Consider the following 23,132-nt stretch of genomic DNA (forward strand, 5'->3'; position numbering starts at 1 on the left):
TGAATTTCAGCTCCAAATTCTTCACGTTATAAAGATATCAGAAAACTCGTATAACGAAAAATCCGAACCACGTGTCCAATTTTAATGCTCGTTTTATTTATAAATAAATTGTCCATAAATGGTCGGAGTTAGATTTCAATAATGTATTTTTGTTCTCGATTCGTAAGTTTGTCGGCTGTAAATTAATTATGACGATGGTTGGAATTATCGCATTTCACTCACAAAAAAAAAAAAAAGAAAAAAAACGTCCCACTGATATGATCTGTAGAAAATTTGTAGCTTATAAATAAAATGAACTGTTTTTGAGTAGAGTTGGACAAACTATTCAAATTTTTCTCGTCGAAATATAGAAGAGTAATGTGTAATTTTTCTAATTGCGCGTGTTGACGATTAGGTTTGTAAAATTGAAACGCAGTGTCTTTTAACATTTTTTTCGAATCGCAGAGAGATTTTCGATCCGACTGTACGTCGCACGCATCTATCCTTGAGCACAGTGTTACAGGCCACACCTATAACAGTGTGTATTTACATGGTTGGAGAGGCGGAGAATCGTGTCCTGCATCGGGTTAAATCGAGTAGGTAAGCCAACCGATAGTGATAGGCAAACTGTACGACTCGGTGTAGAAGTAATAACATCACATCTAATTGCAGTACCATAGATATCGTTTAATAACGAACTTTTTCAAGTGTTTGCCCCGATCCTCGTTCGCCACCCTTTCTGTATACCCACATTGTCGAGCTATCAGATACGCCTCGTCGGCGACGGGACGCTCGATATTAGAAGAAATCGGACAGCAGCAGCAGCATTGCCAACCTATCGGACGAATATTTCTTTAAACGGCGTCGAAACAATTCTTTAGACTTTTTATTTGAATGGCACGACGATCATTCTTCATATATAGCATATTCAAGAGTGGCGATTGACGCCGTTGAAACTCGATAAATACAGGAACATGGAACATGTTTAATTTTTTTGCTTCGTAACATGGACAATTTTCCTAAAAATGTATAATGATTATTACCGAACGAAACAACACAGACAGATTAATATCCTACAACCTGAATTGTAAGTATTAAGATGTTAGAAACTTTCACTTATGTAACATGTTTTTATTTTTAATATCTAGGACCACCAAATCGTCAAATAGGTGCGTTTAAAAATTGAACAGGCTGTCTAACTGTTGCATAATTTCTCAGTAACCTCACAATTGGTCGATTTTTAGTCCGTTGTTTCGATTTTACAGACCATATATTTAAAGATCTCGTCAGAGATCTTTAGATTTTCTTCATATACCGTCCTAGACGACGATATATTTCTCAATAAGAAAACATCTTTCCTCTCTCCGTCGACTGGATTCCAATTTCTTCAGGGTTGGCAGCGCTGACCGCAGCCCAGAGTTTCAGGTACCCGTCAAACCTACGCGCAATTCGATTTTCAGCAATTTATAAGCGAGCGTGTGTCGGCCTATCGGGTTCCTCTAAGCTCCCGTCCCGAGTGTGTGTCGGACATCGACGTGCAGCCGAGAATAATAACGATTGATAAGAGAGCCAGGCGTTGATTGATACGCCATATCCCTTGCGAGGCGATCAGCGCGACGATCGGTCGGACATTCGGTCGTTTCACACCTGCACAGTTCTCATTGGCTTCGATCTCTTCCGTCTGTAATTGGCCCGTTCTTTTTTACCCCCCCTCGGCTATATTATGTTTGCCGATACCTCGTCTCTGACGGATATTAGCTTCCGCTCGATTCCGTGTAATTTGGCTCTGATCCCTTTAGGACGGGCTCGCAATCAGCACACAATCAGCCGTCCCTCCTGCAGGTGACAAACACGCGTGAATCCACGTCACGTTCGCGTAGAAATGTTCGCCGGAATTTTTTTACGTCCAATTTTTTTTTCCCCAACAAGGCAACGTTCCGTAAAAACTACAACGACAAGTCTGCTTTCAGCCGTCGAGACCGCAAAAATTAGTTCGAGTAGGTACATTAATTCTGCTCTACAGACAATAAAACTTTGTCTGCAGTAAATGAAATCCGATGTACGCGGTCATTTGCCATTTCCCTCGACCCTCTCTCGGTCCATCATCCTACATGAGCGCATTCATCGCGCTACGGAGAGGGATTAAAATTGGGTTTTCCCTGACGCTCTGAAGCGAATGCGAGTGGCTACGGAAAAGGGATGGAAGAAAAAAAGGCCGGGGGACTTTAAAAGTCGGTGGAACAAACGGCGGCGTCGCCTTGTGGCCAACGCTCCTTGACGACTGAAACTGACGCAATCTCTACGAGTAGGTTCAGGATGCGGATAGACACTGTGGATAGATGCGCGCAGCACAAGGCGTAACAATCGCACCGCTGAGTGGCTCGTGCATTATTTAGGCGGTCAGAAGTCTCCGCGATGCCTGCAGCACAGCTAAGTGTACATCGTAAGCTGATGCGTAAGCCCACCGAGGTGTGCCTGTGTGTGTGCGCTTCTCGTTGGTCTGGCGCACGTGTCAATTGCCGAGTTCCATTTGTAGCTTGCGCGCGCGCCATCTGGGACCGAAAGCAAACGCTGATAAAAATTATGGCTTTACAAGACTCCCGGCAATTAAGAGAGCAACGGCTCTGCTCGCCTGTTCTCCTCTCTTATCTTACGGGGTCCCCGTCACTTCCGTGGCACCGGCTCCCAATGGGTAGAGACCGCCTATCGCAATGCCAGGAGCTGACTCCTGTGCTTTTACCGACTGCCCGTTTCTCGCTCTCCGATTTCGGGTTTGTCCAGATTTTGATAACGCCGCCTCAATCCTTTCATTTGATCGGATAATGCCTGGAATTTGACGCTTTTGGATCGTGGTTAAGGTCCTGGTGTCACGCGTGCGATCCATTTGTAACAATGTCGAAATTAAAACAAGTGAATCAGGGCAATTGACTTGAATTAGGTCTAAATAATGTCCCCTTGGTATAGAGGAACATAAAAAACCGTCCGGCTTGCACTGCAGAAAAAGCTCAGTTAATGACTTTTTTTTTTAGACATTATAATGCTCTGCCTTTTTTTTATAATGAAAGAAACCACACCGTTCATTAAATTTCAATATATCATAGCTCATTTCTTTTTTTTTTTTTTGTAATTGAATTCTTATTTAGCTCTTACATGGACCGAAGAAACAAGTTATGTGAAATAACTAATCCTTCATTTTAAAATACGTGTATTCACCTCATCAAAAATCCGTGTCAGTCCATTCTTACAGAATTTATTGACGAAAGAAACGGGCTGACCTTCATTGAAAAAGATGCACGATAACGTAACCCGTTTAAGGTTATCAATCACCGAACTATTCGATCTAAATCCACTGATAGTGTCCCGATGAAACTTGTCAGATCTCAGATCAGTCGATGATTTAAATTAAAGACCTTGTTCCTTATATGTATTTTCCGTTTCGACACCGTTTTTGTCTAGACTGTACAGCAGAACCACCCTTAAAGCACGGGTGAATTGCGCTGCAGCCAGTGAGCAGAAACAAGCAATAAATTGACAGAGTGAAAAAAATCATTGGGAGGAAAATAACGCGAGAGCAACATTTCGGTGAGGTGTTTTCGGGTTTTTCCGATTGATCGAACGGTGTGAAAGAGAAGAACGACACCGTTAAATAATAATCTCACATAGCCGTACTGGACGGAATTGTATGGAATTCGTGACGTGGTGAGAGGGAGGGGGGGGATTGACGTGTAAATGAACATTTTCATTGAATGGGTTTGTTTGGATTGAATACACTGTGGCATTTAGCAAAGGGGGTGCAAAATAAGCTGTCAAAACCGGCGGATAAATTTTGTCCTCTTTTCAAAATTCCCTTTAATACCCTTCCCTCTCTCACCGTGGTGGCGTACCGGCGTCGTAAAAGAAAAGAGAAACAGAGAAAGAACGAGCCTCGACACCGGCACACGTCTTTCCGTTTTTCACCCCCGGGCCGGGTGGGCGCGGGCTGATAATTGCGGGCAGTGTCTTCTTCAAACAATGCGCCCTCCCGAGTCGTCAATACTTCCAACTGACCCCGCCTAGTACCTGCAGCCGTCAATCAGCTCGGTTATTACGCCGAATCGCGTGGAATCCGCGTGTGGCTGTGTTTTCATTTCCAGGCTTCTGGCATTGTTTCCTACGCGTGTGCAGCCCGTTTGGTAATTGACATGACGCCCCCTTCCCCGTTCGCCGCTAGCCGCTAAATTCCGCTCGGAATCGACGGTCAATTGACAAAAACTTGAGTTGTCGGTTTTACGCCGCGGCTCGAGAGGCCGCAGCAGGCCGCAGACTGCCGCTGGCTGCCGCCTTCGCCGCGGCGCGGCGTTCGCCCAGCTCCTCGTTCAACTGTCGTTTGTTAAATTATATTAGAACCGAGTTCATTGGTTCGAGTAATTTTGAAAAGCTCTTGACCGTATCCTACGCTCTCTCGACTCGCACGCTTGAGCGACCTTTAACGCTGCTTGGGGGCACCGTAGGAGGAATTATTTATAGTTGTGTCGTTGTCTTCTCCTCGACGTTCCTGTTTACTGGACGGTGTAAACACGCTCGGCCTCTTTGTAACCACCCGATCGAACATACGTGCAGTGCGTCCTCGGCGCTGGATTGATCTGACACTTGAGCAGGAACGGAGATATCGTTCCGTCCACACCTTACACTTCGGAATTATTGACACTGCGTGGTAAAAGTTGCGCAGGTGTGTCTTTAACCCGCGGCCAGGTTCGCGGTTCGGAGAATTAAAAGCTCGTAAAACGTCGAGGAGGAAAAAGATGACCGGTTGCGATGGAAGCCTCGGGTCGGTTCTACGGCTAAATGTCCCCCGTGCGACGTGGACGGACAGACCAACGCTAGAAGTTACCTCGCAACGCGCTGCTAATTGCGACCTGAAACAATATATAAAAAATTTTTACCGCCTTTTAATTACCAATTTTATTGTCCCCCTAGCGGACACTTTCGCCATTCCCTGGCACCGTCCACTCACCGTATAGTCGCACATGCAGAATGCACTCGTGTCGTAAAACCGAGCTAATGGAGTCGTTCGATCGCATGTGCAGTTTATCGCCCGGCACTCCCCCGCGCATGGAAAGGAGACAAACAAACCCTTTTCCGCGAAGAAGATCCGATAGATAGGAAACTGCCAGAGAAAACCGCGACTAGTCTCCTTTATACTCGGATGGAACGAATCCGCAACAACGCGGACATGGAACTTTGCTCCGTGCCTCGCGTATCTCGTAGAAACTCTTGGTAGCTAGTTATTGATCTCGGTGAGCTTTCCTCGAGCAGGTAATGCGGGCATGTGTAGTCGAACTCATATAAGAATCATGCAATCGCACCCTATCGCAATGATAATAAAATTGTGAAATGGTTTTCTGTTTAAAGGAACAGCTATCAATTGGGGTACAGCATCTTTCCAGAAGTTTATAGACGAAGGCAAGCAATACCAAATATACCTTTATACTTATATAATAGTCAGGATCGTACCGGGTTCCAAGGCATGCCACTGTAAGCGAACGGTCGAAAGTAATCGGTTGGTTGAATCGCGCGTGGAACGAGGAAATAACGATGATTTTCGGTATCCGAAGTTTGTCAACCGGGCAAAGGCATAATTTTCGCGTCACGCTGCTCACCGTGCAGAACGAACCGCAACGAAATTCCGCGTTGCGTTATATTCCCGGGGTTTCGATTTTAATTACAGGCCACCAACGCGAGTCGCTATCCGAGGACTATTGGCGCGTGTTGCATGTGTGCGACTCTCTTCGCCGTCGCTGCAGACGACCGTGTGAATCTCAAGTTAACTGGGTGCGTGCGTTCGAGTTTAAATGAAAGGGTCGCCGTCCACTTGGCAGGGTTTGCCATTGGCCATCGGCCATCGGCCACCTCTAGCTAATCATAGACTCTCGACACATTTGTCTGTCCACCGTGTTTCTCCCCTCTTGGCGCCCGACTCGCGGCGTCCTCTACAAGGGTGTCTGATTGTAATTACTTTGCTTAAGTGCAGTAATTAAAGCTCTCAGGTAGCCACTGTCCACCCTTGACGTTGCCTCCGCGATAATTAAGGGTTCGTTTACCATTGCGTGAAAAATGTCAACCCTCCCCTTCTTGTTATCCCTTACGGGGTATTATTTCCGTCGCCACGAGTATCGTTCCGTCCATGTTACACCGCGAGACTACATTACTGGGTCAGTTTCACACGTACCCGCTGTTTTTCATCACCGCCCCACGATTTTCTCACCGTGCAGGCAAAGATTCTCGTAGCCTTGCTCAGCCAAAATTTGAGATACGCAAAAGGCATCGTTTCAATAAAAATTAATCCTTCCTGCCTCACGGAAACATTTTTTTTTGTTTTGTAATTCACTTATCGATTAATCATTCGACGATCGGAAAATAATTGTGTTTGAACGTCGTTCTGATCTGTGCGTTACGTACATGATTCTTTGCCCTTTTTCTAACGGTTCGAATCCAGTTTATCCAGGGCATAACTCCTGGTATAGTTGGTAATATCGGTGTCCATATAAGAGCGTTGATCCCTCTGGAACGGGCGGCACGGATGACAGAGCACTCCAATCAAAAGGGCGGTTTATATCTTCGGACCGTTTCTTATGTAATTCACGTGTCCCGTAATTGGCTTTGCGTGAGTCGTTCGCCGAAGCGATTGCAGGAGCGTTATTTCTTTTAAGGTTGCCGCGGGACTTGGAGGGTATATCTAATTCCGCTAAGAGTTGGACTTGATTGATCCGGGGCACAGAGTAACAGCCGCGTCCCGATTCGAGCGGAAGAATACTTACCTGTAGGTATGATAAAAACAGCAAGAAAACAAAAAACAAAAAGAAACAGGGAACAGAAATCGCTCAATATCGGGGACGGCGATATTTGTCCTAGGGGAGTGGAATTTTTGTCCGTGAGGAAACGCTCTTACCGGAGCGAATGCCGTGAATTCCTAGGAAGACACACAGTCCTGTGTTTGAACGCGAAATGTGGACAACATATGTAATGGCCTGTCCGCGGGCCTGACCGATCGGGACACTGGATGAAAGATATTTGCCGAGCAATTCAGACGATTGCGCGTCGACACGACTCAATCATGTCGCAAGCTCTCTGGCGTCCTCTGACACCGAGAGCTGCATTCGCAGAAATCATGGATGAGGAATTTTCCCTCCCAGGGCTCGTCTTCCGACTTTTCATCATCCTCATCCTCCTCATCCTCCTCTCACCCCCTTTCGTTCCATCCCCGAATCCAATTGCTGATACTCCAGGGAGGGGCGACGAGTGGGTACTTACAGGATGAAACATCAAATAAGTCCGTGATGGTTGACGGCGCGAGTTAAGGTCCTGCGATCGCGGCTCCGACCGGGGGAAGAAGGCGATATCACACCAATAACAAAAATCATAAACACTCGGACCGTTGATTAAGTCTTCTGATCCTCGCAGGGCTCCATCCCCGGCACGAGGAAACGGCCATCCGGGCGTATCGCACTGCGACGACCTCGAGCAGTAATACCAGCTACTCTCCCTGGGGAAAAATATTAGAGAGCCGCTTCGTCTCCGGCCTCGAATGCCGTCGACTTATAAGAGATTAGCGTCTTCGCAAACTGCCGAGTAATCCGTAACTTCAGCAGTACTTTTTTACAACTAATACCCGGAGCAGTACCGACCTCGCTTCGCGTTATAATTCTCTTCGGGTTTTCAAGCTTCTACTCAACAAAGAATCGACGTCCATTTCTCTGCTTCCGCGCGTCGTTAGGTACGTTAACAATTTCACACACCGAGATGCATTACCTCCAATTATCATGTTTCCCGACTCTATCCCACTTTGCACACGCTGCGCAGCTCCAGTCGAAGTTGTCAAACATACATGAAGCTGTTTGCCACACGCGACTGACTACCAAGCGCTTCTTGGAGCCGGTTGACCGTGTAGTGTAGGCCACTCGAAAGCCTCGCTTTCCGATTGGATCCAGTGGTCCATGACCCGCACGATGATAAGAAGAAGAAGAAGAAGAAGAATAAAGACGGGAAAAAGTTTCACCTCCTAGTACCCGAAGAAAGCTGATTCAGAGGTCAAGGTAGAAGACTCGATACACGCGGAGCTTCTAGTTTGCCGGAAATGATTCACATGCAGGCTGCATGGCAGTGCCGAGTCTAGACCACGTTCGTTATCGTCTATCGGTCTGCGCGAGTCTGTTTTCCTTTCGAAATGTGACAGTAAAAGTTTTGTTGTCTCGAGTGGCGTGGCTCGGTTTTCATTTCGCCCTCGAGATAGAGAACCGAGACGTTCTTGCGACGAGGAGGGAGACCAGGAGAAGCTACTCGAAGAAACAGACTGAACAGAAACAGACCCTCGTCGCTATCGGGCCTCCACGACCACCATATTGGATTTTAAATTCCCCCCGAAAGACAGATGCGGTCTCCCTAGATCTGTCTCCAATTTTTCCCCACCTCCCGGCCTCTCGCGGAAGAGGGCAAAACGTGTCGCTGCCCCGTGAAACCTCACCGTAGACTACAAAGCCCACCTCACAATGCTGGGAGAGACGGGATTCTGATATCTCGCTCATTTCCGTTCAAATACCGCGACGCCGAGTCCTCGTGTAATATCAAGGTACAACAGCAGGTGTCAACTCGCGTTCCCCGTTCTGCTTCCGCATACGTGGGATTTTTGTTCCGTCACTCGTGTTCGTCGCTCTGGCTCCATTGTTCCTCGCGCCGGTAAGGCAATCGCGCTCTTTTCCAAATCACGCGGCACGTTTTCATCCCTGTGTATCGGGATAGGCGGTAGAAATTTATCGACTACCATAACAGTAGTAATAACCAAGTGTCAATAACTGTTAGCACCGTTAGGCGAGCGGGAGATCGTGAGACACTGCATCGCGATTCGTACGTTCGACGACTTCTCCTCGGCCTACATGCGCGGCTGATGATCTAGGCTTTACGATTCATAACTCAAAGAGGGTCGGCGCCGAGATCCCTGGTATAAAACGTTTATTTATACCTCCCTGCCCAGCGTTGGGCTCCGCCATGGGACGACTTGGCCCGTAGGCTCAGGGAGACATTCCCCGTGACCTTATGATAACCCGCGAGGCTCGGACGCAACTCTCGCAATTCGGGATTGCACCCTGCACGCAACGTGATCCAATTGCGGAACGAAGTCTGTTTGTTCGGTCAACGAGTCTGCATCCTCTGATGCTTGTCGATTCACCGAGGTATCAAGTTGATCTGACGTAACTACTCGTTGATGTACCTCCGTCTGTCACAAGCGGGTAATGACGGCCACTTAGCGCTAATAATTATTTTCATTGGGGTCCGCCGCATCGGACATCGCGTACCCGGAGGGTCTCCGCTGTTTACCCCTCTCGCCCTTCCACTTTGACGGACTGCACGGTCAACTTCCTGCATACGAACGGATATAAAAATAGAGCTGCGGATTGAGCGATTGAGCGACGACTACGAGCAACTCGACCGCAGCGTCTCTAGCCACGGATCTTTCGGGCAATTATGATATTCGTCTGTGTAAATGCGGCGATTTTTTTCGTTTCGGAGAAAAGGAGAGAATGGATATGTGAAAACAATGGAATGAAAGATCTGTGAATTTCCGACCTGGGCAAACACTACACCGAAACGTGCGGTGTCGAGGTTTGAGGAAGGCGTGAAATCCGAGAGAGAGAGAGAGAGGGGGAGAGAGAGAAAGCGGCGCGCCGTGGTATGGGCGTAATTAATGAAGGAACAACAAGCCCGTAAAACAATGAAAGAACAAGCGTCGGGAAATCGCACCCCTAAATAAAGTGACCGGCCGCTATTTTCGCGGCGAAGGGAGGAAGAGAGCCAGTGTCGGGCAATAAACCTCGGCCGCCTTCGGGGGGCGCGAGCCAGGCCGTAAAACTTAGAAACAATTGCCTTTTATTGTTTTGTTGATATTTAATTTTCTCGGGATTGGACAAAGAGCTTGACCAGCCTCCGTCCGGAGACCGGCCGACCACCTAGGATCTCCTCCTCCTGTCCCGTCGCCGTATATCCTCCCGCTAGTCCTAAATAATTTATTGCTCACGCCGGCAGATTTGCGGAAAACGACTCCTATTGTGTCGGCGCTATACGGGCACCTTATATAACTTCTTTCCTTCCCCGTGCCGCGTGGTTTATGGCCTACGCCATACTTCTCGCGTCTTCGGCCACTTCTCGTCAAAAAACTCCTCGTGCACCCCGAAATGGGACGAGGGTCAAAACTCGGAAGGGTCGATATTTCGAACATTGCGAAAACAAAATAACGACCGATGAATTGTTCGAAATTTAGATAAATCAATGTGTCACAGCACGATTACTATAGTCTTTCTGATCAGTTCGGCTATTCGAAATGTCGACTATTGACCCTTCCAAGTTTTGATCCCCACCCCTGAAATGGATAGCAAAGGGTACCGTAAGTTGTACCAAGATTGAATTTGATACTCGAATCTTCCGAATCCGTGCAACTTTCTTTCCAACAACTGTGGAGTAACCTCAGAACTATTTGTCATGCAACCCGAAGCAAGAGACGAATCGTTTCACGGTTTACACCGATTGTGTCACGTTTAAAGTCCCTGAGCAGCTAAAGACTGCGGGACATTAACCGAAGGTATTAAAGACCGGGGCTCGCGTCAATTGCCGTCAGTTGTTCAATTACGTGACTAACCGCGATAACACGTCGGGGGGGGGAATTAAGGCGGATTCGCGCCGTATATCAGGTGGTAAGATTTTTATTTTGACGCTAACGGCCCTGCAGGAGTACCGCCATCCCGTCCCCCGGAGCGACGACGCTATCCTCGAGGACTCTTGTACCTACCTTTTATACCCATACCCGGCTTCGATCGCGTTAATCCGCCCTCGATATTGCCCTTATAAATCCTTGCGAGATCCCGGCAACGTAACCGATTATTATTATTATTATTATTATTATCATCACCGTCGTGTTATATTTTCTGATTAGAAGTCGTCAAGAGGGTTCTGTGCTCCTTAAACTTAACTTACATGATTTCTAACTGGTTCTTACGTTGAACATCTATTATAAGGTCAGCGAGATTAATCATTGATCATAATTGAAAAATAATCGCAATTAATCGAAAGATGTGTTAAAAACTGATAACTGATTATGATGAATTGATTATTCTTTCAATTTTGAGTATTCAACTTGAGAACACTCTCTGGAATATTTTGTGCTACAAAATCCTGACTGATCAGTAAATAATTATACTAATTGGATTATTGTTTTTTCTCTGTTGCAGGTAGGTAACGGATTCAATCAAATCTCGCGATCGGCTGCATGGGGATCTTTATCCACTTCATACCAAAGTCGAGAAACTATCGACTCAGTTACCGTAACGTATGCTCATCACATAAATCTAGACTTGTACAAAAAAGTTTTTTCAAATCGCTATAACGTTGCACACGGATTGTGGGGAAATTTTTGGGGTGGTAGAAGATCCCGCGTTTCTAGGCGAACGCTACAGCAACGGTCAGCATTCCGCGAGTGGGAACAGAAGGCAGGGGATACAGTATCAAAAACAATATTCCGGGTCGCATTGTCCCTGACAATAGACAGTCATAAACCAGTCCGCGTTTCCCAACCGTTGTGTCCTCCAATCATCTAAATTATTCCATAAGACGCGGGATTCGGGGGAGGCGAACCGGCGATCGCTGCGGCGTTTACTGCTTCATAACGCCGTACAATCGGGCGTTATGTGATTTCGTATGGTGCAGCAGCGCTATTTTGACTATACTCATCCTGGGTGGCCTTTCGCCTCCCGAGCCAGAAATATTATGCTATTATCCTACGGCAGCTATGCTCTCTTCGCTCTTACTAATGCTCACCCATCTCTATCTCTGAGCGCCATCGTAAACTCACCCTTTATTGTGTAGTGTTTGAATTTTATATACATATAAATATACACTATATAGACAAACAAGTATTACAATTTCCGTGTACGGGTGCAGCTCTTCCTCGCTACATTTCCTTCCCCAACTTAGCGAACGGTAATTATTCGATACACACCAGACCAGGGTGTTTGAAAAAAAAAAAAAAAACACAACGTAACACTACCATCGTCGCTTCTTATTCTCTCGACCTCCCAGGGTCCAGTTATCTCTTTTTCTCCAGTCGGTGATTGCAATGGATCGTCAAAAATGAGCCTTTATCGTCTTTTAATTTGAATGACAACTTAGGTACACTGTAACAAATAGTGGTGTTCAAATGGACAGAAATTGGCTGGTGTCTACTATTATTTATGGAACAATTCTTATGGTCACTTCGGGTTATTCAACACCCAGATAGTGTTTACAAATTGACACCATACGATGGTCCACGGAAGTTTTACACGCACCGTACTTTACTCACATTCCACATGCGTGTAGCAGCAACACGTCTTCTACGTTCAATTCGGATCAACGCCGTTTGCATCGCGTTTTCGATCACTGGAGCTCGATATATTGCGAGTTGAAATATGCACTGCGGGTGAAGCGAGCAGAGGGTGGGAGACAAGATGGATATCGCAGCTCTTGTTTTGAAAAACCGTTCAACCGTGTGGTTCTTTCTTATTTCTTAGGATAGCCGCAGGCCCCGGTATAACCGAAATCAAATACAATTCCTGCTTATTATGTATTCAGACGTACCGTGGCTTTATCCCTTGCAGCTCTCCCACAGAGAAATAAATTACTCAGCAAACTTTGTGATTCCGTAATGATTTCTGCAATGCCCCGAGGTGATGGTCGTCTCTCAATACGGGCGTTTTATACGCGGTTCCCAGTAAGAATCGCCATCATTTTACAATTACCGAACAAAGTGTGACTCATTGGCCCTTTGCTTCTGTAAACCATGAATTTTCACGCTCATTTCTCAATTTGGAATTGTTGGAATTTTACTTTTCCCATTTTCCCGCGATCGCATCGTTACTAATTTCGAGCAGCTCGTGACTCGCGAAATTTGCAAGTATCTTCCTACGCAGGTGGTATAAATCTGCCGAGTAATGTGGAGCAAACAGCTAGCGGTATTCTCTCTGCAGCTCGGTGCATCTCGATCTGTACGCGCCAAAGATCTTCTACGGATTATCCTGCAGCCCAACGGGCGTCGGTCGAAACGAGCTTGCTGCCGCCGCGTTTGTAAACACAAACAGAAATAAATATTCGTGTAAACGGATGGTATGACGATAATGATAATAATTCGTGAACTAGTACCGCGTGAGGTCATACTGGCTAAATATACATTTATATCGAAGATCGAGCCAAACTACATGCATGTGTACGAGGTACACATCAACACTGACATGTGCGTATAAATACATCGCAAAACATTAGTCAAAAGTAACATAACAAGGTGAGTTCTGCGTACAGATCTCGATACCGACATATTACCGACTAAATCGTCGGTAAGATGTCGGTATCGGGATCTGTACGCGGAATCCTTCTTATTATACCACTGTGAAAGGTATATTTTACCTTCGTCATTCAGAGTAGTCACTCGCGAGTCACCGCACTTTAGATTGTCAAAAATTCTCTTCCACCAAATATTTGCGCTGTGAAAAATGAAAAGTCCGTACGGCGGGCTCGTGCAAATTGTACCTACTCGTGAGGTAGTCGAAATTCTTGACAGTGATATGCGGCTAGTTGTAAAAATTAGGCGTTAAACGCAAGAGTGAATTATGTGACGGGACGAAAGGCTACGCGATGCAGTGCATCGCGACGCGCGTATAAGCGTCGTAAACGATATCAGTAACAAGGAAGGAAGACGCGGGTGCGGTCTGCGGTTGCGGCTGGCGCCTGCAGGCCGGGAACGAGATTGTCTAGGATCGTTGCAGCCCACGATTCGAAAACGTACGCAGATGGGTGCAGCAGCAGGAGCTAACGCCGCGGCGAGGCGTCTCGTATTTTTAGTTGCCCGCTGAACGTAGGTAGGCACAATGTACATCACGCGTGAATTTCACCCGAACGTCAGACGTTGGTCTCGGATATGCATTGCAGTAGCAGCGAACACCGATGTGTAATAAAGACGAAAGTCGTTATATTTCGGTGCCATGTTTTCCCTCATCGGAATATGCATTCCAGGCTTTTTTGTCGTCCGCTGCAGGGAAAACACGGAGCTCGAAAAACAATTGAGATCAGGTACTGCCATTTGTTATTCAACTTTAGTCCTACGAGTCGAGAATGATTTTTCAGGCAAACGGATGGTAATCGAATTCCGCGCCCTGTTTTTCCCTTCCGACACTTGTTCTCGGCCTGAGTATGATATCACTCGTAGATACACGCGCAACACTCTTGAGTAATCCAAGTTTCGTTATCTCAAATCGTACGCTCGAGACCTGCAGCAGCCTGGTTTGTGTAAAAGCAGAGTTGAAAATCTGGAGTTTTCCCTCGAAAGTGTGACGTATAACAATAATAATAATAAGGGACGAAAACGTGTCTTCGTCTGCAACGTGTAGCGCGAACGGGAAGGAAACGCTGATGGGGCATTAAAGGTGAGGGGAACGGAGAGAAAAGTCGGGGAGGCGTAGAAAATAATATTAACATAAGCTTTATCTAAATGTTAATACGGGCCATTATATATCGAGTTCTCGAAAATATCACAAAGCGTCGCGGAGCTGGGCTGCAGGGTAGGAAAAGGGGGGGATGAAGGAATCGCGCCTTCACCCCCGGCATGGATCCGACCGGGATGTATAAGTGGGACCCCGCGGGCTTAAAAAGCGAGCGTTTAAAAATGGAAAAATGTAATATCAAGTTGAAAGTCGCGAAGCAACAGGGACGCGCCCGCTCTTTATTTTCCCATTATTCAAATATAAATGTAAATGTAAACGTTGATACAAACGGATAGGTAAATGGAAAGAGAGAATTCAATTGTTGTCAGGGAGGAAGGAAAATTAGTTTATAAGGAAGCGACGCGGGAAAAATGCCCCCCGGAGTATAGAACTGCTGTGCACGTCGCGTTGTTGTACCGACGTTCGGAAGAGCCTTCGATTCTCTCTCTACTCTCCTCTCCTCTCCTCTCCTCTCTCGCTCTATCTCTCGTCCTCGCCCTCGTTCGAGTCGACCGGTACAGTCCGTCGCGAAAGTAAATCAAACGCTCGAGCAACGATGTCCGCGACCCCTCCGAGGTCCGACCCAGGGCACCCGAACAAACAGACTGCACTCGTGGATAGGGAAGGGGCTCTTTATCTCAGTGCCGGAATCAAATCAGCTAGTCGGAATTAGAGATGGCATTACTGGCTATCAGCACATGTGCACCCTGCACCCCAGAAAGTGGGGGAGCACGAATTCGCCTCCTCTCCTCACTCGAAACAACAATGCGACGCGGGTGGACGTCACGTGATTTCACGAACCCCCTTTACGCGTATATTCGGTCGGACGATGCGTTCAGCGCGCCGAAGGGTGACATGTAAACTTACCGAACACGACGTCGAAACTTGTTCATACGATTTTGCTCGATTGCTCGCATCCGCCAAGTTTACTTCTCTTCAAATTTCAAAGTGTTGTAACCTGAATGCAAAATAGTTAGGCCAAGGTCCGGTAGACAAGTTAGACACAAGTCCTGTCTAATTAACAAATCTTCTATGGTCGATGCCAAGCGGCGTTTGTTCGTAACGAGGCGCTCGTAATGTAATGAGATGTAAAAGTCTGACATTCGTTAATAAACATTATTCGTTATAACACGAACTCCCGTGTGACTTTATTTGGGTCAGACCGGGAAGTAATCTGTTCAAAGATACTGTAAAAGTGTGAACCTGGTCAAAGGCAACATAACCTTTAACCTGACTCTTAAGTTAATAACTTAGGTGCGAACCTAACCTACAAAGTTTACATGACTTGACCTAACCTATCACGATTATTATTATTGATTGCTGTATAGCAGCACTGCAGCATACTGACTGAAATTTCTTCATCTCGAATTACGGTGAAGGATAGAGCCGTGGATGCCTGCGGTTTGATAGCCGTTCAGGCAGAGTAAGGCAGAAAGCATTCCTTTCCATTCGATCTGACGAATGACGAATCGAACGGTTAATGTGAAACGACTGGCCGGTATGAAAGGCGCGAAAATCGGCGAACCAATTCAACTCGAAGGCGTCGCTTCATTCCGGTTCGTTGCAGATCGGCGAGGCAACGACAGGTTTCGCTCTTCTCGGTCACACAACGGCGGAGCGGCGCGTGGATATTCCGCGCATCCAATACACGGTCCGAATTCCATTTACCTTTTTGCTCGAAACGATGCACGACGCGACGCCTCGGGGTGACCGCTTCTCCTCGCATTTTATACCTATGTGCACGTGTATTACGCCACTTGGTCTCGCGACCGCAGAAAAGGATCGAGGAATGATGCATGGTCACGGCTCAGACCGCAACGAAATGTCCACGTGCCCCTCCGACTCTCTTCCCTCTTCCTTCATCGACGAAAACAGCACCTCGGCTGTTATTACGGGGACTTATTACTCGAATAATCAAAATTCTTCAAACTTCGGCAAATGACAGGGTTTATGATTCTGCTTGTTGTGGGTTGACTATAAAAAATAGTTGATTCGGTTGCAGTAGTGAACCGTTACCTCGAATCGAGTGAAAACTGGCCGCAAATACTTGAGTGTTCTTGTCCATTTTCCAAACTTTTCCTTGTTAAACCGCAAACACAATCGTGAACCCTACGTATCACTTTCCAAAACTGAACTTCCCCACATTTTATTACTCAGGAAAAAATAGAATACGATACGATGTATATTTCACGGAGCTCAATTCACTCCTTACCGACAGAGTAAAATTCAACTATCTCGACTATTATCCACGCTCAAGCATCATGGCACGTGGGATTACGCTATCTGCAGCTTTCTTGCGTGAGAGTGACGCGTAAGTGAGTGTACCAGTCAATATAAGCAAAATTTTACTCGGTTGGTAAAGACTGAATATAGCATCCTCTAAAGTAGCGAATGAAAAAAAAAAAAAAAAATTATGCCACATGTGTGATTTTGGGATTTTCATCCAGCAAATCCGTCCATTCTCGTCGATCAAGTGCGGCCGCAGCAGCCTTACGTTAATCGCAAGTTACGGGGCATAATTCAGAGATGTTTGCGACGGGCGAAAATCGAGTGGAATTTGGGCACGGACGGCTATATTCCTATAATTTGCCCGAAGGCGATTTTACCACCGCCATCGCCGAGGATTCCGCTCCTGATCTCTGTGCAGCAGAAGTGAGAATAAGAGACGCAGGATGACGACGGGGGGAAACGGGGCGATTCGGAGGCACGCGTGGGTCTCATTTCTCCACCGTTCGCGAGGCTGCGTGGTCAGCAGGAAACGTTAATTTATCTGCGCGCACCGAGGGGGCACAGACCGATTTACGATTGCAGGGGACGGGCTCTGTTTCGCGTCGTCTTCACTTCGCCCCTCGTGTTTTTCATACGTCTGCCTAATCGGCGCTCGTCAACTATCGGAGGCTGCATTCCGATTGGAACATGCGAACTGGAACCGGAATCCTCAGAAATTATCAAACCCTGCTGAAAAATAAGATTGCGGGGAAAAGAGGCGACGCGCAGCAGGTGCTCGATAATTACAAACGTTTCATACTTAATTATAATTTAGTGGATTCAACGTTCTTGGCTGGTAAAGCCTCAACTTTGTTCGCCCTTAGCTCTCTGTTGATGGTGCACAGCGTCACTCGGGATTCTTTGAAACAAATAATCCTGTGTAATTATTCTCCCCTCCTCTTCCTCCCGCCATCTCCTCGAGAAAACTCCTTTGAATCGTGGTCGAGCTATTTAATAACGTTATTAATTATGCAATTAAAACCCGTACAACACTCGGTTCATTGCTGCGATTTCAAATACGGTTTCTGCGAGGGACAGCATTCTCTGTCCGCTATAATTCGCCTTGATGGAAGTAAAAACAAAAAAAAAGAAAAAGAAAAATATGATACACGAAGAAGAAAAATAATAATAATTTCTCCTTTCCACAATCAATAGATGAATTACATATTATTTCAGAACGTTTCGTAAAATTTATGTCTCATTTTGCGTTAAATCAACGAGCTTTAAACTGCAATCTATACCTAAGAATATTACGTCATAATCCTAGGAACAAGAATGTTCCGAGAGTCGTAAATTCTTGCACTGAATCGCATTAATATGGGCCGCTCCGCTAAGAAGAGCTTTAATTTCACCCCTCGGCCGAATACCTGCCCCATGTTTCTTTCGAGTAACTACACGGGAAGCGGCCGCGAGAATTAGAGCACAATAACTCATTAGAGAGGGACATCATGCCGGCGGCGAAGGGGCGCCGTGCCGTGAGTTTTCAACGGGGAGATGCACTCGAGAAAAAATAAGAAGAAAGAGAAATGCGGGGTGAAAAAAAGTTTTTGGGGGATGTTGCAGGGATTCGTTAACACCTCGCTATTACGTCTTTGTTCTACGATACGCGGCTAGTCTTTGTGAAATTAATTAGGGGATGTCGGACCTTCAACTTTTACCGACAAGTCCGCTAAGTTCCATATCTTACATTCTTTTCTTTCCCGCAGAGAGATAAAATCGCTTCAGACTTTGGGAGTTGGTGGGGTTTATGATTGCACTTGCATGTTGTTTCTATGAGGGAAGTTCGATAAAATTGATGGAAAAGCGAAGCAAAGAAGAGGGGATTTGGCTACAAATTAGCGTTCCATAACCTCAAAGTGAGTTAGAAATTCTGATAACTTGCAACGATTTTGTTACTCAGGGGATAAAAAGAAACGTGTAAAATAAGATTTACTTACTCGGTGGGTAACTCCGACATTCCCTAGATGAATAGCTACCCCCATCACATGATGGAAGCTTCGTATCCTCAGTTTTTCTCATTTCGCTGAGATCGCATATAATTGTACATCAGAAACACGTGCGACTTGATCAAGAATGTTGGCTTTCTAGCTGGTACGATTAAATATCCTTACTCGACAAACACTGACCGATGTATCAGACGTTAGATAAGGAAAAAAAGAAAGTTGATAAATGATAACAAGGAAAAAAAAAGAAAAAAAAAAGGAAAAAGAAGAGGGGGCGCGCTCTTCTTCGGTCAAAAAATACTTTGTTATCTTTCAATTACTCGTATCGTACGAGCGATAATCGATGTAATAAATTTAAAAAACACACCCTGCAGAGAAGGCTCGGAGTGTATCTTCTTCCTGGGCGCGTGGGAGTGCAGGGAAGGCTCGGACACCTCCAGGTAGACGACGACGTCCGGCGAGGCGCCCGCGGCGCGTTTCAATTTCGGTCCCTCGGAGGTGCAAAATATCTATATTACCGAGCAAACACGCGATACGTCGCGGCGTAAGGTATAATATATATACCTGCGAGGTTATACGCAGCGTCGAAACTTGGTCAATAAAAGTAATTGAAAACTCCCGCCACAAATGGCGCGGTCCCACGCAAGAACAACTCCCGATGTTGCTGCATGCTCTTTACAGCTTTGGCTGCTGCGGAACCAGAATCCAGCCTTGCTTTTTATGAATTCCCACCCTCTCTTCCTTATTTACCCTCACGGGCAATCAGCCGATACATGTATGCGCATGTCGTACACCACATACACATATTCGCCCTGTTGTACCAGCGTCGCTTTCTCATCCTGCTCCTGCTCCTCTTCCTCCTCTAATCCTTCCAATTTCAGTGTTTATTTGAGGAGGTCGCACGTCTCAGGATCTAATCCTCCCGATTTGTCCCGCGAGAGGTTGCGGATTATCTACCTCGAAGGATCATCCGAGCAGATATACTTCTCGCGTCCTTCCAGCCGATGCTAATGTGTCTCGGATCATCCTTGTTAATCAAACTGGCCAAACTGAAACTTGCAGTTTTCAATCGAGTCGTAAAATCATCGGACTTTCATCGCAAATAACGTGATCAAGGTGTTTTCAGCGCGGTGTCACATGACGGATTCAAGAGTTTTTACAAGGATTCATGTCATTCTTTCGTTAAACTTTGAATCGAATTGGAATTTTTCGTTAAATGAGGGCGCTATTGTCGAAATGCGAGCTTTGATCAGCTGGTCTTGAATAAATATCGTACAGACGTTTCATCTGTTTATTTATAATTTGCTAATTATTCGATTATCGATTCGCGTAATGATTCGAGCCAACTAAGAACAGTTCGTCAAATTTCGTTTTTGTACAATATCGTTATCCCGGCGATTCTAGGACCCCAGCATCGCAGTGCTAGGGAAACGTAAATAAATGAGCTTACACACGTACCGAAATGATAATCCCGACCCATCGTCGGCCACCCAAACTCCGCAGCATCAGCAGCAACAGAAGCCTAAGAATTAAAATTAGCTCCACCGACTGCGCTATGCAGCAGTGTAACTTCTACTTGCTTTATGCAGCCAGCGCCCCACCGAATATTATGCAAAGCCACGGCAATAAAAATAACATATTGCGACCGAGAGACGGGAGTTTTAATCCAATATTTATACCGAGATAATTTCACCCCCCTTCCTTATTTTTTCTCCCTTCCTCTACCGTCGCTCGGCTATATCTGCACCAACACACATATCCCATTATATGCGCAAGTTCCGGAAGATTTCTTTTGTGTTAGCCAAACTCCAATTTTTCTCGATTGCGGTTTTTAGCACGGTGTAATCCTGAACCTTGGCTCGGCGAATTTTTGTAAACCTATTCTTTTTTTCTTTTTTGAGCACAGGTACCGTATACGATATTTGGGTCAGTTATGCGATCAGTGATCAGCAGAGCTCGGAATTATACCTAAGGGTCTGGTTTTCTTTTCTTTATTTTTTTTTTTTTTATTGATTCTCGTGGTTCAAATAGGTACGATTGACACATGTTATTTTGTACATCAGTAATTCATCGTGCGCATGTCTTTTGGAAATATAACGCTGTGGATTATACCTGTGATGAACGGGAATGATCGTAATATGTAGGTTAGAAACGAATTTCATTTTCAATACGTAATATAAGGGTGAAAAAGAGAATAAGGAAAAAAATGTTCTTTCCCTGTAGCAAAAGTTTGGAGCATTGTAGTAAAAATTGAAGGATTTGGAGGGTTGGGGTGTTTGCCTGGCAGAAGGGAGGGGGCTGGTACAGGAACCGTAAAAAGAAAGTATAGCCGATCATCCAGCCTCCTCCGACGCATTTTCCGTTCATCTCTTTCTCCGTTTTTATTTAACGTGTGAAATCGGACAAATCCAATCTGACTGGATAGTCGTAAAAATTTATAATTTGGAAAATATTGCGGGTTCGGATTCGCGCCGCGGGGTACATATGTACGCCGGTTATGTAACGCTCGCGCCTCTTACATACATATACTGACGGAGCGGTCGGTCGCTTCGATGCGAATCAAGTTTATAAAGCGGGAAATCGAAAGGGCGCGGGGCGGCGTAAAGGGCCGATAACGAAAAGCGACTTTTGACGAAAATTGAAGTCGTTGTTATGACGGGAATTGCATCCGACGACGGGGCTTTACGACGCCTTTCCAACGGCTGGATAATACCTACGGCCCAGAAAGCCGGAAAGCAACGCAACGCAACCCCCTCCCCCATGACCATGATAATTCGACTACGAAATGTCCCTGTCGACCTCCTAGGAGAGTGCACTGCCTGCAGGAGACGGGGGGGATCGGATCGGCCCGAGTGAGAGCACAGAGGGAAATCAATAGCGGGTAGATTCTCCTGCAGTTCGCATGTAAGGGTTGCACGGCTGAAACGCCGACCACCCTCGTCCCTTATACCCACAACGTATAACTGCACTGATACCGAAAAGCTACATCGTCCCGACAGATGTAAGGTCACGTGTAATCCGACACCGCAATTTTATACACCCAAGGGTCGATGGGTGTGTTGGTTCTTTGAGTTGGTAGTATCGAAGTACGGCGCGTTTGACATTCAACGCAAAAAGCGTCGGATTTAATCTAAGATAATTGTTTGCTAGAAAATTCGGCTGCTTCAGACAGCTTATTTTATGGTATGTATTTGACACTACGTTCCGTAGACATGCGTCGTACTTTTGCAGTCAGGGAAGTTGTGGCATATTGGTGTAGAAATTCTGAGCAATCGAAAGTCGCGTTGATTACAATTGAAGAGAAACTGCAAAGCTTAAGTGGTCAAAAAATTGAGAAATAATTTTGCCGAACAAGCCGTTCGGAGAGTTTGAATGAGAAACTTTTAAAAATTGAAATCCCTTCAATTAATTTTTAGCATAGAATTTTTGACCGAACGGAAGTCCGACCAATTCGAAATTTCGACTCGTCACGACTGATGGAACTATTCGTAACGGACGATCTGAATTGCTTGGTCATTTTGCAAATTGACTTAGATTCGTGTAGGGTAGAGACTCGGCATAAATAGAAAGGAAATTAGGGTGTAGAGCTATAACGGTACACGAGAATTGGATAGGCTGTACTGGCATCTTCAGAATCATCATTAAAAATGAAAAGATAAACACGAATGTACTCTAATTCCTGAAGTTGGATAACATTTGGACGGTGTATATTCGTTGCAATAACTGCGTCATAAAACCGTCAAACCACAAACGATTGTATACACTTGAAGACCAAGACTAAGCACCGTAAGAATTGAAATGTGATTCTCCCTGGAGAGTTGTCGTTTCGATCGTTTTCAGGTTGCAATTTAGTGCAGTGCATAACATAACGCGAAATAATATTCATTGGTATTGCAGGGTAATTGAAGAGGTTGATGCCATTATACTCTACGGGATTGGAACTCGATCGGTGTGCAACCCCTTCTATACAATCGTCGATGAGGCGTGACCTTATACTCCGAGTATCAGAGTCGTGTATACACATATATATATATACACATATATAATAACCGCAATGGATCCGATCGCCATAACTCGGCGAAACGCGTGGCACGGAACGAAACTCGGCGGGTAATCTCCCGCATTAATATCCCGTGAGAATAAAGCCCCAGAAATAAAAAGGCATAAAAAAAGAAAAAAGAAAACGAGCTCGGCAGCGTCGGGTTCCCGCCGGGACGACGATTGTAAACGGAAACTGGGGCCTTGTTTCATTCTAGAAATTTTTCACGCTCCCACACCGGGTTTTTGAGGGAGTTTATTTGACTCTCGGCTGTACTATTTGCGCGCAAGACGGTAGCCGCATACACACCCCGTGATAACGGAGGCAGTATTTCAAAGATAGCGCTGCTGCAGGTAGGCCGAACACGGA

The 23,132-nt window shown here is 45.9% G+C and overlaps 1 protein-coding gene across 3 annotated transcripts in view; it reads left to right on the forward strand.

Moving 5' to 3' along the window:
• The window catches only part of LOC124300453 (dachshund homolog 2), a 183,754-nt gene that overhangs the window by 50,183 nt on the left and 110,439 nt on the right, over positions 1 to 23,132 (forward strand). Inside the window, exon 2 of one of the 3 annotated variants that reach the window (XM_046754579.1) lies at positions 5,371 to 5,421. The exons of the other annotated variants lie outside the window; for them this stretch is intronic. Coding sequence (XP_046610535.1) covers positions 5,371 to 5,421 — 51 coding nt within the window. The remainder of the gene's footprint in view (positions 1 to 5,370; positions 5,422 to 23,132) is intronic. 3 annotated transcript variants of the gene reach the window in all.

Source organism: Neodiprion virginianus, chromosome 3 (genome assembly GCF_021901495.1).
Source record: "Neodiprion virginianus isolate iyNeoVirg1 chromosome 3, iyNeoVirg1.1, whole genome shotgun sequence".
Classification (NCBI taxonomy): Eukaryota; Metazoa; Arthropoda; class Insecta; order Hymenoptera; family Diprionidae; genus Neodiprion; species Neodiprion virginianus.